The sequence below is a fragment of the Coprinopsis cinerea genome (genome assembly GCF_000182895.1).
Source record: "Coprinopsis cinerea okayama7#130 chromosome 10 map unlocalized cont3.10, whole genome shotgun sequence".
In the NCBI taxonomy this organism is placed as follows: Eukaryota; Fungi; Basidiomycota; class Agaricomycetes; order Agaricales; family Psathyrellaceae; genus Coprinopsis; species Coprinopsis cinerea.
Genome location: NW_003307535.1, coordinates 1,157,092 through 1,173,551, shown reverse-complemented (window position 1 = coordinate 1,173,551; position 16,460 = coordinate 1,157,092). Strand labels below are relative to the sequence as shown.

The following is a 16,460-nucleotide window of genomic DNA, read 5'->3' as shown; positions in this document are numbered from 1 at the left end:
GGTTACCCAATACTTTCTGGAACCCCCCAGGGGGTCCACAAAAAAAAACCCCCCTGGGAAACCCCCCCCACCAAAAACCCGGGGGAAAAGGGCTCCCCCCCCCAAGGGCCCCAAAATAAACCCCCTGAGGGGGAGAAAAACCCCCAATACCTTCCTTTTCCCCACCCCAATTCCGGGTTCCGTGAAATGGGGTTCTCCCCCACCCTTTTTAAACCAATTCCCAAGGCCCCCCAAGGGGGGTGAAGCGCACTTGAAGTGGTGGTCTTACCGCAGCTCCAGTCTCTTGGAAAGGAATTTTACGAAAGCTTTTCCCTCACCTGTTTCATTCATAAAGCATCAATACGTCTATTTGTAAAAATAGCTTACACCATAAACACCAAGGTAACACCCGAACCCGAGTTTTGAGATGGCGGCCGCTTTTGAATTTTTCAAGGGTAACTTGTCCACGTCCGTCTCAATCAATCGTACCTGGTACCCACTGCAGGCCTCTTTATCCCTTGACCCCTGTCTGTGAGTCGCGTCCTATGATGACTCGCCATATCCAACCTAGCCTGCAATAGGCCTTCTGGAAGTTATCGAGGCTTGCAATTTCACAGTCGGAAACATTCCACAAAGGACGGACTCTAGATCAATAACGAATCTGGGATTCCACCCTGGATTCCAGATTCAGTCAATAAACAGAGACCAAAATGCCTTACCAAACAACAGTTATATATTCTCTTGCTATTCGGTAGGTTATAAGACATACGTCTACTTTCATCTTTTCCTTAATGCAGGAAAGGACATCTTCCTAGTGCGTTCAAATCGCACCCACGTTCCTTTAAAGTTAATGAACTGTCACATCGTGAAAGGGTCGATATACCACTTTCAAATTTTAGATAGCTCCTATACAGATCTTCCTGTCACCATATATAACCACACTTTAGTGTTGAATCAAACATAAACCCCCAGAAGATATCCTGCTCATATCTTCTGCTTGAGATGGCAGTCACACTCGCCAATCGCCTCCGCATACTTGTCTTCACAGTAAGTACGATGTCCATGCTGAAGGCTGCGTAATGTTGACCAGGAGACAGCCGGGGACTGTGGTCTACTGGATGGATGTATGGAGAAATATCATCTATGGGATAATTCGACGGGCAAGCTGGGAACGTTGTTCTGTAAGTATTAAACTTCTATCAGCATTGGCGTCAATACTGGGTCGAAAAGGCTTTCAACTTCCAACGTCTTTCTTTGCTTACTATCTCTTGGCAGGGCCGTGTAGTACTCGCCGTTGAGTGCGACATTTTCAATCGTCGCAACATCGTACTTGTGTAGTAAGTGCTCAGGATGCACGTAATAGACGAGTCGCACACATGTTTCGTCGCTTTCTAGTGCAAACGAGGCCATGCTTGCAGTGCCAGGGGGTGTAGGCACAGTCACACCGTTTCCCCACTACCTTCCCCTATCCCTGCAACGCTTTTTACGTCGTCCCAGCGTTACGACGCGATGTGTATCGATGGCATCAGATTGGACAGCTCGCAGGAGGAGTAGTTCGTTGACACGCTAGCAAACTCAATTTCTTCTTGCGTTCGATTTTTCTTTTCCTCGTTGGAACAACACGATGTTATTTTTCAACTTACATCCAATTAAATGTCAGTTTGTGAGCCCTTCTGGCTGCTGAGATCAGTCGACGGAGGCGTGGGCTTTCTCAATGAAGAAGTCGAGAAGCGCGCCTACACAGTGTCCAAGTTTATATATTTAGAACATCCCTCGGTAGACTCGAAGTCTTGACGCGATCCGGTGATGTGCGGTCAGGGGTGGGAGGCTCTAAAACCACACACACACCAACCGAACCGGCAGGTGAAGGTAAAGAAGTAAAAAAGTAATGAAAAGGCTAATCCTCTACACCCAACCAAAGACTACGTCTAAGGCCAAATGAAGTTAGACTTCACCCAAAGGAACGACGGTATGTAGGAAGGCACTAGAACCAAACAAACCCTTAACAATGCAAAGGTTCGAAGGGGGGTGCACGGGAGTGGGCGGACAGTAGGTGAGAAGGTAAAAGGTAAAACAAGAGCTTGTAGGCTCAAGGCGCGAAGTGATAAGTCGTGCAGAGGCAGACCACTAGCTAGACTAGGGTACCACCACCTCCTCGCTACTGAGTAGTCGAGAAAATACACAAAAGAGGTCAAGGAGACACACGCCGGTGCTCACAGAAAACCAAAGTCGAACACGCCGGGACGACTGTTACCAAAATCGATCTACACCGAGTCGAAGTGGCCAAAGAAATAACCATAAGTCGATCTACGCCGAGTCGACAGAACCTTTACGTGCTGAGTCGCGCCGGACTTCACGGCCTTTTATCCTGGAGAAAAGCTGCCAGCGATAATCTGTAGAATTTGAGCGAGAACTAGCTAGCTTTTATACATGAGGAGAGTGTTTGGTGTACTAAGGCTGTAGACAAACAAAGACGGAAAAACCAGGAAGACTAGGTAAGACAGGCAGACTAAGAGAGACAGAAATAGAACAGAAGAAACACGAGCTTCGATAGATAGGATAGAAATAGAACGGTTCGAGTATTAGGCGCTCGTAGACGCGCGGTTACTTTTGCTTAGGCTTGCCTTATTAGGGCAGCCGAGGACGGCTTGTGGCCGGGCGCCTTGCCGTGATCGACGCGGCCATGACCCAGTTCCGGTTCCATAAGGGGGAACTCCACTTCGCCACCTGGTGGGTCAGACTTTGATCGACATTGCTCCACAGGAGCTTAGTTATGACTCCTTCGGCGGAGAGCCGTCCGCGTCTAGACAGTCCCGAGGTCCGTTACTGATCGGCCGAGGGTCTCATCGTAGACGTGGTGCGCTCCACCTTAGACTTGGCTCTCTCTCTCTTTGGTCGTCCCGCTCCAATGCCGTGTGTCGGCGTCGGGGGTCCTTCCGGTTGGTCCATCAACTCCAATGACATTTGCTTCCGCTAGGTCGTCCGAATCGGAGGAACCAGTCTAGACTCTTAGACTTGGTGATCCGTTAGACTCGATGCCTCGACTAGGTTCGTCGAGTCGTCACGTCTAGGGTTATAGTTGGTTAGGGCTTTTGCCCTATGAGCTCTGCTGGTACAGCTAAGTCCTCATATTCAAGTCGCAGGTGGGTAGAGTTCGCCCTGGTTCAAGATCTAGGTTCAGACCCGAAAGGTAACAAACCATAAGACTTAGACGTCGCGCACGAGTCTTAGACTTAGGGCTAGGCTTCCTGCGGTACCTTCGACTAGAGTCTCTACTAGCGTTTTTGGTAAGGGCCTGCGCCTTAGGCTACTCACAAAGGGTTCGCTGCGCTTTTGGTCTGGGGTTCATCAATGAAGACTCCTTAGTTGTAGGCTAGACGTAGACACTTGTGACGAGTCTAATAGAGCCGTTTGAGCTCAGTTTGAAGTCTAGCCGCAAAATCGGCGTATCATCTCCCCCCAACTTAATATTCTGACTTCCACGTCAGTTAGTCGGCGCAGCCGTCCCAGATTTTGGTTGTCCCTGACATGCCCAACTCTTCGAGAATGCGAGTCTCGACACTTGGTCTAAACGGACCGTTTAGAATCACCGAGTCTGGTTGGTGTCCTGCTTTCGAGTCTAAGTAAACTACGGTCGAGAGACCTATAGTCCTCCCTAGACTTTGCGGTAGTCCTGTCACGGACTTTTTATCGCACTCCTTGTTCGACCGGACGCTCCTCTAGCCTCGAGGCTGGATAAGTCGCCGGTTTGTCTTCAACTTTCCTTTCTTAGGCTGCAAACATGAGACCTTGGCCGCCACTATTACGTTTTCGTGTCATAGCGGTTTCCAGGCCTCATATCGCCCATCTCTTGGTTCTGCCTTGTTACCAGGCTTGGTTTTCCGCAGAACATTCATTTAGATGCTTCTTTGGAACACCAATTTTTGATTTAAACCTGAGGTCACAGAGGTCGAGTCCTCAGGTTCCTTTCCTTCCTTTCCTCACCATGGCTCGTAACAACAAACCCTCCAAAAGGTCCAAGAAGCCACGTTCCGACCCTTTGCTCCGAAGCCTTAAGCCTTCCCGGTCCAATCGGTCAACTGACTCTCTGGCTGGACCCGTGCTATCAAGCTTCGACGCCGTCCGGACAACGAATCGCTAACGGCGCTGTCTAGGTCAGTTCATGCCGACTGGGTACGTTCGGTGGTCGTTTGTTTTGTCGGATCGTTTTCTGATCCCCAGTCCTCGTCTTCCAGAACGCGTTGGTCGACCCTGACAATTCTTCCCTTGCGCACGACCTTGCCTACTCGGCCAGCCGTACTTTCGCGGCCTTGGCCACCGATGCCGAGTTCCCTGAGCTTGTCCAGTCGGGGTGGATCCCGCCGAACTATAAGGCTCCACATTCCCCCTGCGTTGAAGAAGGCGAAGGCCGTATGGGAAACTGTCCTTGACACTGATGGGTTCCGCGATTGGGTGGAAGACCTCGAGCGTAAGGCAGGTGAGTACCAGTTTCTTTTCTTTTATCCTTAAGCTCATCTCCTTCTTCTAGATGAGCGGGCAGCTCAAAAGAAACGTCGTGCTCTGCCAGCGTCGCCGCCGCCAAAACGTCAACGTCTCGCGTCACCCGACTCTGTCACCCTTTCTCGTCCTCGTCCCGGCCGCGCCACTCGTCCGCCGCCTCCTCCTTCTTATCCTTCGCCTCTGGCCAAACCCACGCCCAAGTCGTCGGCTGGGCCTGCTCCCATGGCCTCTTCGTCGAAGGGCAAGGCCCCGCTGGTCTCGACCCTTCAAGACTTCTCGTGTCGTCGAGTCTGACGACGAGGAGGAAGAAGCGTCTTCCGAGGAGGAGTCTTCTGAGGAAGTCGAGGTTGTCGAAGAGGAGGGAGAGGGTGATGACGAGGACGACGAGCTGGTCTCTGAGAAGGGCAGGGCTAGCAGCTCCAAGGCGTCGTCCAAGAAGCGCCGTCGTCGGTCCTCCTCGAGCTCCGAGGTTGAAGAGATCTCTGCGCCTCCCGTCAAGATCGAGAAGGGCGTGAAGGCGCCCCCTAAGGCTCTTCCTTCCGCGTCTTGGGCTGCCGGTTCTGTAGAAGAGGACGCCTCGGTCCTGCACGGCAATCGGTTCCAGGCTGTGGCCGACCTGTGCCTCCATGAGGAGCATCTGGGCCCTGCGGTACGTCTCCGACTTTTTACTTCTTCGCTTCTCGTTCTGAACTTTATTCTCTTCCAGTTTCGACCGCGCTGTTCAGTTTGCGCGCTTATTGCAGGGCCCCTCGGCTAACTGCGTCGGAAAAGGCTGCGACACCAAGTGTTCGAGGTGCGCCTCGGGCCTTAGGAGTTGTTCCTGCAAGCTCGTCGACACGCCTAGCGGTCAGGCCAAGCGCGACAACCACCTCTGGATCGGTGCGTTGGCCGCTCCCTACGGTAAGCCTTAGTTTCCCTTACTTATTTGTCGATTTCTTCTAACTTTCGCTTTTTCTTTTACAGCCTCTCGATTCTAAGGTCAACGACATCATCGACGCCTTCCACACCTGGCAGGCTCAAGAACGACTCGCGGCGTCCACCGCTCTGAGTCTTCGTCGACACGTCGTCTGCCTCGTCGATCGCCTTTCGCGCGCCGAAGTCGCTAGGGGTCGCCCGTTTCTCCTCAAGCACGTCTTTGGTACGGAGGAGAACCTCCAGGCGTTCGAGAGGATCCGTCGGTTGGCCATCGCCGAGCGCATTACTCCTTCGGATGCCGCTGCCCTCCGAGTCTCCCGTGGATAGTCTGTTGGAATTCCTTCCGCAGATGCACGAGACTCTGTCGGCTAACGAGGCGTCTTCTAGCGAGCCTGCTGCTCCGGCCGACGTTCCCGCTTCGACTCCCCTTGGTTCCCCTCCTCAAGATCGTCAAGACGCTGAGGGTGAGTTGGAGGCGGCTACAGGTAACGTCTCGGCTTAGGTGGCGCCTTTCTTTTTCGTGTTCTCGACTGTCGGCGGCCTTCGGGCCTTTATCTTTTGTACATCTCTCGCGGGCTACGGCCCAAATTTTGTTTTACATCATCTTTTCTTGCTCGGGTGATTAGACTTTTACTATAGGTAGTTAGATACCTTTCGTAGTAGTAAGAGTCCAATCGAATTCTCTTTTGTTCTTGGTCTATTATGTGCGTGATAAACCTAAGAGTGGTTTTTGAGAAGACGTCTAGTCTTAACGACTAGTCGCGTCCGGGTGTCTGATGCCCTTATAAGTCTTTGTCCAGAAATGGGAAGGAACTTCGGTTCCCAGAATATCCGGAGAGCCTATTTTGTCTAAGCCCCCAGACGCCTCCGGCTCAAGTTCCTAGTACAGAACTGTGGAGACTAAACCCAGCGATCGACAAGACGCTTTCCTAACAATTGAGTTAGTCGAGTCAATCGATCGACGGCTTTTCCTCAGCATGTGACATGGCGCCACTTAGACTTATTCCGCCCCGGTTGCTACCAGAGTTCGCAGTAACGGTGAGCCTCCGCCGACTGTGTCTAGGCCGCATTCCAGTATGCGTCATAGGAAATTTTCCCAAGTCTTGAAGACTTAAAAGGCGTCGTGGAGGCGGAATCTGTCAGACTCCATCCCTCACGACTTTCGTTTCCGCCCTTCTTGCTAGTCTTCCCTATGTCGAATATCGCTTCTATTGCTTTCTGGCAGCGCGAGCGGACTGCTGTCCGCGACTCGCTTGAAAACCAAGTCAAGTCTCTGGCGATCTCTCGCAGAGCCATGACCGAGAGTTTTCCCCAGCGCAACTTCCCTGAGGCGATGCTCAACTTGGTCGAGCAGAGTTTCCAGCAAGTCTTAGCGACTATCGTGAGTTTCTGCCCTTCTTCTTCGTTCGACTTCTGACCGAAGTCTTCTGGCTTTCATCCTTGGTAGGGCGCCGTATCGGAAGCCTTCGACTGCTTTGGAGAAAGACTCCGAGTTCATCAGTTGGGCTTCCAACATCCGAGCTGTGCTCATGGCTCACAAGGATTGGGCTCGTACGGCCAAGCAACCTGATCCGCCTCAGCTGTCGTCGTACCTGAGCGACTTCAGCGACATTGTGTCGCGAGCTAACTCTACCACGACACCTCCTGCTTCCTCTTCCCGTAAGGGTAAGAAGCGCAAGTCGGCCGGTGCGTTTCCTGATCCTTCCTGATCTGTTGCTTGCCTATTAACTCTTTCTTTTCGGCACATGTCTAGCCATGGTCGTCGACATTTCTGACACTGATGGAGACGATGTCGAAGACACCCCCAAGGCTTCGGCCACCAAGACGGTTGACAAAGATCACGAGGTACGTCTTCTTCGACTTCACACTTGTGCCTGACTTAGCCGTACGTCGTAGATGGCTGACGTCACAGACAAGGAACCTGAGGCTCCTAAGTCTGCCGCTGAGGTTGGTTCCCTCGCTATTCCTGAATGGTGGTCGTCTGTTGACTTCTTACATCCAGCCGAGCAAGAGAGCCTCCGTGGTACGTCTCCCATACTTCATGGTACCGCGTCTAGACTTATGCTCGCGCGCTTATCATCAGATTTCTGCGCTCTCCTTCAAGCGGACCAAGACCGAGCAGAAACAGCTGGCCGAGGTTCAAGCCAATTCGATTCAAAAGCTCCCTTTCTTTCCGGATCATGCGATTGTCCAGTCTGGTAAGTGCCTAGTCGAATTGCCTTCTCTTTCTTGTCGACCTAGACTTACCACTTTTTCTGTAGGCGATTTGATTTGCCCTACAGAGCGAGTGGTTCGGCCAGATCTTGGATCGTGCGAAGACCGTGCTTTCCGAGTACGATGTCCTTCGAGTTGGTCCCGAGGCGGCTCGAGCTATCTCGGACTCTCTTCGTCGCGAGATGTTGATTCGTGCGCACGAAGTGGGGACCTTGCTGACTTACATCGATCTCCTTCGCAAGGAGTGGGATCGGATGCAGGAAGTCTTATCGACTCAGCCTTCGGCCTCATCTCCTGCGAGTGTAGCTCCTGCGACTACGACTCCTGCGACGTCTTAGACGCCTCGCCTTAATCTTTTCGCTAGAGCGTTTGTAGTACCTTAGAGGTTTTTCTGCTCCGGCTTTTTCCCTCTTTGTGAATATATCGCTCCTTCAACCTTTCATCTTATTCGAGACTTAAGGCGAAATCGCGAAAAATTCAGGTCAGCTTCGACTTGTACATATAGAGTATACAAGTCTTCGCTATGTATGGTATACTCTCTCCCCCCAACTTAAAAATTTCAACCGTCCTCGGTTGAGTCTAGTCTTCTTTTTCAAGTTCGGCTTCGGATTGAGCATCCTCTTCGAGATCCAGGAGTTCGCCCTCGACTCGCTCTGAGCCTTTTGGCATGCCCTTGAACATATAGTCTTCGAGTTCGTCTCCGGGACCGGTTTCCTCTATCATCTCTTTAAGTCCTGAGGCGCCCATCAGTCAATGACTTTATGGACGTTAGACGGCAGTTTAATTTGTTTCCTAGCGTGGTAAGGGACTAGCCTGAATGCGGCCACGCTGGACTGGTGCACTGACCCGTCCATCTCAGCGACGATGTATGCTCCTCCCTTGTTTCGGGCAATGACGACTAGGGGACCCAGGTACCTTGGCTTCATTTTCTTGTCAAGGCTACTCTCGATCGCTGTGTTTCGCATCAAGACGAGGGTCACCCGGCTTAAAGTCAAAGTCTTTTATGGTAGCCTTGTGATTTTTCTCGTATTGCGCAACCCTAGCTATCTTGTCCTTGTGAACTTTGCGCCTCACGTCTTCCACGAAATCTCGATGCTTGGCTAGAGCCTTGGCACGGGCGCCAATCAACTCAGCCGTAGTGGTAAACCCATTAGGAGGGTCTGTTAGAACCACGTCGCTTCTTGTAGGGTCCAATGGAATAACAGGTTCGGCGCCAGTCAACATGAAGAAAGGCGAGCATCCGAATCTTTTACGAACTGTGATTCTGTCTGCCCATGTAATCGAAGGTAGATACCAGTACCACTTTCGCATGTCTCCACTTGTTGCTTTTGCAAGCATGTTCATCACGTCCCAATGGGGCCTTTCGATGGAACCGTTAGCCTGAGAGTTATATCCTGAGATTTGTATTCCAGTTATCCCATATTTCTTCTCAAGCCACTTAGTCGCCTTCTTAAATGGTCCGCCATTGTCAGTGACAATACGGCGCAGGCATCCCCAACGAGTAATGATCTCCTCGTAAAGCCACCTGCCAATGGTTTCGGCGTTCTGCTTCTTTAGTGCTCGCGCTTCCATCCATTGTGTGAGCTCGCATCGACCGTGCACTATGAATCCACAACCATTGCTAGCGGGGGACACATGCATGACGTCTGCGTGCAGGATTTGAAAGACACCTGGTGTTTCGGTCACCGTAGGCGGTATCTTTACCAACATCTTTTGTCGTACCTGGCAGACATGACAAGTCTTTTACATACCAGGCGACGTCTCCTTCCAACTCTGGCCACCAGAAGCGTCTAGCTATCAGTTCCTTGGTTGCATATACGCCTCGATGTCCCAAGGCGTCATGGGTTGCCTTCATAATGTACATCCTGCGACTAGGTTCGATGACCAAGAGGTGTTGTCCTCGGTCATTCCTTTTAAACAGTTGTCCCTTCCTTAGGAAGAAGTGACTAGCCGTCCTAACCATAGCAAGATATTCGGTATCCTTTTTCTCCAGAGGTTTACTAAAAGGTCGCGCCAGCCATTCCTTTACCTCCACAAGTCGCTTGTCGTAAGCTTGTGCGAACTTCGAACGCCGAGACCCTTGGTACTCAAGTGAGTCTTCCTCCTGCCCTAGCTTTGGGGTGGCGGGCAGTATTTCGAGGTTAACGTACTGAGACCGCGCATCTACCACGTCTAAGTCACACTTCGCCCCCAAGTGAAGCTCGTCGTGAAAGTCTTTCATGACTTGTGCCCGATTCCGTGAAGTATCCTCCTCGAGTATCGATGTCATGCTTGAAATCTTCGAACTCGAGTGGGTCAGGATCTTCCGGGTTAGGCTTCTCATATCCTTGCAACCCATCAGCTTCTTCTTCTGTATGGTCATACGGCGTCGTCGGTTCGTCTCCAGGAAACGCTGGTCGACGCGACAAGCCATCTGCGATTGCGAAGTTTTTACCGGGCACATGTTGTAGGGTGAAGTGGTACATTAGGATAGCTTCAATCCACCGGTTAATGGTTGCATTTAGGCCCATTGCCTGGGTTGTTCAGCATTCCCTTAATGTACTTCGCGTCGGTCTCGACGACGAGTTTCCGACACCCGATCAAGTAGTTACGGTTTTCCTCCAAGGCTCGCATTAGCCCGAAGAGTTCTCTTTTAGGTTGAGAGTACCGAGACTCGCGTTCGTTCATCAACAACGAGCCAAACTTCACATAGTGCCATTTATTCGAGTCTTCTTTGTCCAGGACAGAGATGTAGTACCCAATAGCTTTATATGAAGTATCCACGCTTAACTTTACGCAAGGATCACTGTCGTAGTCGATAGTCTTGAGGACTGGCGCTTCGGCTAGAGCCTTTTTCAAGTTCTCCATTGATGCGACTTGCTCTGGTCCCCAGACAAACGGTTCGCCTTTCCTAGTCAACTTCTGGATAGGGTCTGCTAATTTCGCGTAGTCCCTTATGAACATCCTCAGGGTGCCCGTGATACCTAAGAACGATCGTACGTCTGAGATATCTTTACAGTCGCCCCATTGAGTGATCACCTTGAGTCGATCAGGGTTAGGCTTGCGTCCCTCATACGAACAAATGTGTCCTACTGCAGGAAACTCCTCGGCGCAGATGATGGACTTCTTGCGCAGAGAAAGGTTCCTCCACAATACTTCATCCTTTGAACCACTCGATTGACATCTTGGAAATATTCCCAGACGAATCTACGGATTCCGTTATTTTCAGGGATAGTCTCATACCCTCCCTTACCATCCTCGTATCGAGTCTTAGGTCCCCCCAAGATCACGTCGTCGATGTAAGGAATTGTGACATGAGGTATCTCTGGTTGTAAAGATGAATGTGACGTCGTCATGGAATATAGGTACTGAGTTAGTCCCATCCCATAGGCAAGGTCACAATTCTTAAGGCTCCGAATGGGAGTCTGAAAGGTAGTCAAGTCCCTAGACTCGGGATGTAGTTCCCTCTCGTCGTACCCAACGAATAAATCCATGCAGCCTCCACAGGCTCTGCCGGCGAATCGTGCAGCTAGTTCTTCTGTAGCAGGTGGAATTCCTGAGTGGGCAATTGTAACTGCATTCAGAGGCTCTAGACTATGTACGATACGCAAGCTTTCGCCATCTTTCTTCAAGACACAGAACCATCTAGCACTGTAGCTTGAGTATAGAAGGCTCGTAAACTCCTGCGTCTATCTTCTCTTTTAGGATCTGACAGACTTTTGACCATAAGTCCTGGTGGAATAGGTCTGTTCCTTAGCACCCAAGGAGTGTGAGGGACAGTAGGCATACGAACAGGCGGGAAGAAATCCGGCCGGAAGCGTCCTCTCTCCTTGTCCTCCCAGGCGAAGGCGACGTTATGCACCATGACTAACCAATGCAACAGCTTGCGCTCTTCAGGCCATAGGAAGCCTTCGGGGTGCAACTTGTCCATTAAGTCTTTTCGCTCTTGTGTGTACCGACCCGTAGGTGTGAACTCCGGTGGGTGGGTAGGTAATTTTGGCATTCCTTCTAGAGGATCGCCTATGATTTTCCGATCGATCCTGAACTCGGAGGGTAAGGTTCCCAGTACAGGCTTCACTTTATCGGCTACTTTCTTGTACTTCTTCCCAGTAGACACGCCTTTAATCTTAGGCTTGACCTCAGGCTTACCCGAAACTGGGTGTGCTTTTGGCTGCTTAGGTTTAGGCTCGTCTACATCCGCCTGTGAAAACACCTGGACTGCAGGTAATTGGTGTTTTATATTTTGTATGAAGGCAGTCCGACGTTCCACCGGCAACTCATTTATCGCTTGTTAGAAGGTACGAATCGAAAGCCTTCGAAGCGACTTCATCCCAACTTTTCTCATCGCGCGCGCATTGCAAGTAGGCGACTTTCAGTTCAGCGGAGCCGAAAGTCTGCTCTTTTGGGAGGAGAGCCTCGATGAATCGAACTTCTCCTGTCTTAGAGTCTCTTTCGACTACAACCGCGAATTCTCCTTGGTCTTCGACCAAATCCTCGAATTCTGAAAAGAATGTCTTTCCTGTTCTTGCAGCTTCCTCTGAATCACCGGAGGCGGCTGACCACGCGCATAAGTATGCACAGCACTCCTGAGCCCAGTGTTGGGGTCAGTAAGTATGAGAGTCGTGTCTCCGTTCCGAGAGTTGTGGATTTCGGTAGACATTACGACGTCGAACGGTCTTCCCAGAAGCACCTTGTAGGCAACTTTAGGGATGACATGTAATTGAAGATAGGCGATAGTATTGCCAATCTTGAAGGGTACGTTTCGTGCTAGACCCAAAGTCTTGGCTAGTGATTGGTTCGCCGATTGCAAGAAGACAGTTATAGAGGGATCATACGAGATGTTCTTCTCTTTTGCTACTTCTTCAGACATTGAACAAATCTGGGAGCCTGGATCCAGAAGAGACTCTTCTATTCCAGAGGAGTTAATCTCCGGGTAGATAGCTCGTAATGGAAGGCTTTTCCCTAGCTACGACTATGGGTCTGGGTTCTTCGTTTTCAGGCAAAGATTGTACGTATTGTTCGACCGGATCCAGGCATATGATGGCGCCTGGTTCGAAGTCGACGTCATCTTCACCTGCGACTTCGTACTGGACCGTCGGTAAGTCGTTCAAACTTATAAAGTTTTGTGATAAGACTTCCGGAGAGGTCGGTTCAGCTACTTTGCTTTCATCGGACGGCTCCTCGTCTGTTTCGTAGTCTGACAAGTCTAGTCGCCCCGCTAGCTCTCCTGAGTCCCACATTTTAAAGAGGAGACAGGCATGCTTGCAGCGTCGTCTTTCGTCGTCCGACACGTTATGAAACGAACTGGTTCAACAACTTTCTCTCTAGGATTAAGTCGTCACCATGTCGAGGCACTTTCCGTTTTGTCACCATCTTTCTCAAGAACTCACGCGCTTCATTCGAAATGCCCATAAGTTTCTGAAGGGAAATGGGGAATTCCAGCTCCAGGAGTTCTTTCCCAATCTTTTGCCACCGAGACGTGCTCCTCAACAGGCGCCTTCTTGGAAAAAGTCGGGGCCTTGTCGATGAGTCGCCACAAGCGGATCAATCGGTACGTCCTCCTTTTCGGGTGCGGTGCTAACCGCTTTTGGCGTTGCCTCAGTCTGTTTAGACTTTGGCTTAAAAGGTTCCCAAGGTATTGGGGTTTTCGGTTGAGGGACTTGCACATACGGTCTCATACCACTAGGCGTGGGTGCGGCACGTTGTAGTGTGTCTCCTTTTTATTTTCCACTTTATTCTTCTTTTTCACGACTTCGTCATCAGGATCGTCAACTTCCTCTATTGTAACTCGTCTAGACTTCGGCTTGGTCATCCTGGCCTCAGGATCTGTACTACTGCCGGCCGAAGCTTTTGAAGCAGTAGACTTTTCCGTCCTTGGTCTTAAGGAAAACCCGACCTGTCTCGGTCTTGAGCAAATACCGAGAGGTTCTTGTTCATGTCTCCCAGCTTGTCTAGTTGCGAGTCGAGGTCGTCGTCTCGTTCCTCAATGGTAGGAACGCCTTCAGACTTAGAGTCTTTTCGATCCAGGAGATACGTGTGCACGATATCCTTGATCTGAGAGATTTCCGTCTGCATCGTGTTAAAGTCTCCGTAAGTGGGACCGCGGCTGCGCTCATAATCTTCGCCTCCATGGGGATGAAGACTCAGATTGAGCCCATGGCTTTGCCTTGCAAAGTAAGCTCCTTGGATTGTCATGTCCGCAACTCGTTCCTTTTGGCTACGGCCATCGGGTGAGAAGGCAGAGATCCTTTGGTGATTGGAAGAGAGGTAGACTTCTGAGCCTTTAGTGTAGATCTTCTTTTTACGAAGATCATCTAATCGACTCGGGCACCTCATGACCCAATGATCTGTCCCATTGCAATAGAAGCACTGCTGGTCGGGATAGTTCCCTTCCCAGAGTCTCTGGACCCCTGGTTAGATCGCATCCTCGACGCGCCGTCCCTATACTGCGTTTCTCTAACCGAGTTTAAGTTATGCGGATTGGAGATTACTATGTCTAGCTTGCCCGCTAAAGCCTCGGTCGCTTCTGCGTTTTTACGGCTTTCAGCCATAAACTGCTCCTTTGTTTCGCGAAGAGATTCTACAAACTTCGCATTCACTCGTTGTTGCTCTAAGACGAACTGCTGTTGTTCTTTGATCATGGCTTTTGCAAACGAACGGAAATCACTGTCTGTGGGTTCCGACTTCACAGCTGCCGCTGGAGTAGAGGCTGCCGGTGGATTTCGATAGAGGTTTCGATCATAGTCTCTATCCTCTGAAGAAGAAAATCCGCCGTAGGCGTTGTGAGCTCCAGTTTGCCTGGTGACAAGTCTTGTGCAATTTCTAAGACACGTCCCCAAGGTACCCTATCTTCGAGCGTTTCCCCATACCAATCCCGTTTGCTAGTCGTACCGGCTGCCTCTGTAGCAGGTTTAGACTCTTCTAGAGTGAGTCTGAACCGTAAGGCGTCTCGGAAGTTTGGACTTAAGCATCCTAGGATGTTGGAGACTATCTCTCGGTTGGTGACCAGAACATGTCCTGTCTCTTTCTGCAACGCTTCCAGTCCTTCTGCCTCGGGTCGGATAGCTAAGGCGAGTCTAGCCATTCGTCCGACATCTACTTGGGATATCTCGCGATGGCGTTTAAAGACATCCATAAGTCTAGGTCGACTTCCGCGGCTTAGGCCTTCTCCTTCCGGATAGTACCTGAGTACTGCTCTTTTGAAATCGTTCCAAGTACTAGTCGCATACTCTGGTATAGCTTCCCATTGTCTTTTCAGATATAGGGTCGTCTATATAACGAGTCGCATAGATTTTCTTGGCTCGATCGGTTTTGACAATGCCCTTGAACAACTGCTCCAAAAGCTCGAGATACCTCACGACGTCCATAGCATCGTCTTTGGATAAGGTAGGTCGATCCTTTTTCGTAATTGAAGGCATGTCTTTATGAGGGATCGCCTCATCCCCAGGAGAAACCTCCTTAGGGTTGAGATTCTCTACGTCTGGCATTCTCTACTCGTGTGGGGGTTGGGGTAATCGAAGGGTGAGTTCGAATAGGTTTAAGAGGTCGAATGGATTGTGAAATCCTCGTCGACTTTGGTGCGGATGGCACTGAGGTTGTAGTAGACGTGTTTCGTGGGGGAGTCTTTGGTAAAGACAGTCCTTGTGGAAACGCGTCTTCGTCAATCGAGGCGTTAGGAGTCTCGAAAGGTGGATCCTCTTCGGAAAGAGATCCGTCGCGTCTAGCACCGATTTCTTGAAGTCCTTGGAGTGCTTTGCGTAGCGCTCGTTCAGACTCAAGTCCTGGCACAACTCCTGCTCTCTGGCTCGCCTTGGTTTTACGGGGCTGAGATGACCTCGACGCCGTGGTATCCAAAACTACGCTTTGTTGTTTCCAAAGGAAGACAACCAATCGTCTCGTGTACGTCTCTTGTTAGACAAGTGACGACTTCTCCTCGACTTGTGCGAATACCAGCTAGGCTAGCAATCGACTACACTCCTCTTTTGTAAAACTGAAGCAACCCCCTCGCGGTGGGCTCCAGATGATGCGCGGTCAGGGGTGGGAGGCTCTAAAACCACACACACACCAACCGAACCGGCAGGTGAAGGTAAAGAAGTAAAAAGAAATGGAAAAGGCTAATCCTCTACACCCAACCAAAGACTACGTCTAAGGCCAAATGAAGTTAGACTTCACCCAAAGGAACGACGGTATGTAGGAAGGCACTAGAACTAAAACAAACCCTTAACAATGCAAAGGTTTCGAAGGGGGGTGCACGGGAGTGGGGCGGACAGTAGGTGAGAAGGTAAAAGGTAAAACAAGAGCTTGTAGGCTCAAGGCGCGAAGTGATAAGTCGTGCAGAGGCAGACCACTAGCTAGACTAGGGTACCACCACCTCCTCGCTACTGAGTAGTCGAGAAAATACACAAAAGAGGTCAAGGAGACACACGCCGGTGCTCACAGAAAACCAAAGTCGAACACGCCGGGACGACTGTTACCAAATCGATCTACACCGAGTCGAAGTGGCCAAAGAATAACCCAAAAGTCGATCTACGCCGAGTCGACAAACCTTTAACGTGCTGAGTCGCGCCGGACTTCACGGAGTCTTATCCTGGAGAAAAGCTGCCAGCGATAATCTGCTAGAATTCGAGCGAGAACTAGCTAGCTTTTATACATGAGGAGAGTGTTTGGTGTACTAAGGCTGTAGACAAACAAAGACGGAAAAACCAGGAAGACTAGGTAAGACAGGCAGACTAAGAGAGACAGAAATAGAACAGAAGAAACACGAGCTTCGATAGATAGGATAGAAATAGAACGGTTCGAGTATTAGGCGCTCGTAGACGCGCGGTTACTTTTGCTTAGGCTTGCCTTATTAGGGCAGCCGAGGACGGCTTGTG

At 50.6% G+C, this 16,460-nt stretch overlaps 3 protein-coding genes across 3 annotated transcripts; all 3 read right to left on the bottom strand.

The window, feature by feature from the left end:
• Nucleotides 1-12,509: 12,509 nt before the first annotated feature.
• On the bottom strand, nt 12,510-12,827 carry CC1G_15305 (hypothetical protein; the record flags this gene model as incomplete). Its single annotated transcript, XM_002910352.1, has 1 exon — nt 12,510-12,827. One exon carries the CDS (start codon nt 12,825-12,827, stop codon nt 12,510-12,512), a length of 318 nt encoding a protein of 105 aa, XP_002910398.1.
• Nucleotides 12,828-13,467: 640 nt separating this feature from the next.
• Nucleotides 13,468-14,722, bottom strand: CC1G_09131 (hypothetical protein; the record flags this gene model as incomplete). The annotated part of the gene is made up of 3 exons (XM_001834122.2): nt 13,468-13,989; nt 14,049-14,385; nt 14,457-14,722. The coding sequence occupies 3 exons, from the start codon at nt 14,720-14,722 to the stop codon at nt 13,468-13,470; spliced, it is 1,125 nt and encodes a 374-aa protein (XP_001834174.2).
• Nucleotides 14,723-14,745: 23 nt separating this feature from the next.
• Nucleotides 14,746-15,074, bottom strand: CC1G_09130 (hypothetical protein; the record flags this gene model as incomplete). Its single annotated transcript, XM_001834121.2, has 2 exons — nt 14,746-14,757; nt 14,817-15,074. The coding sequence occupies 2 exons, from the start codon at nt 15,072-15,074 to the stop codon at nt 14,746-14,748; spliced, it is 270 nt and encodes an 89-aa protein (XP_001834173.2).
• Between the last annotated feature and the right edge of the window lie 1,386 nt (nt 15,075-16,460).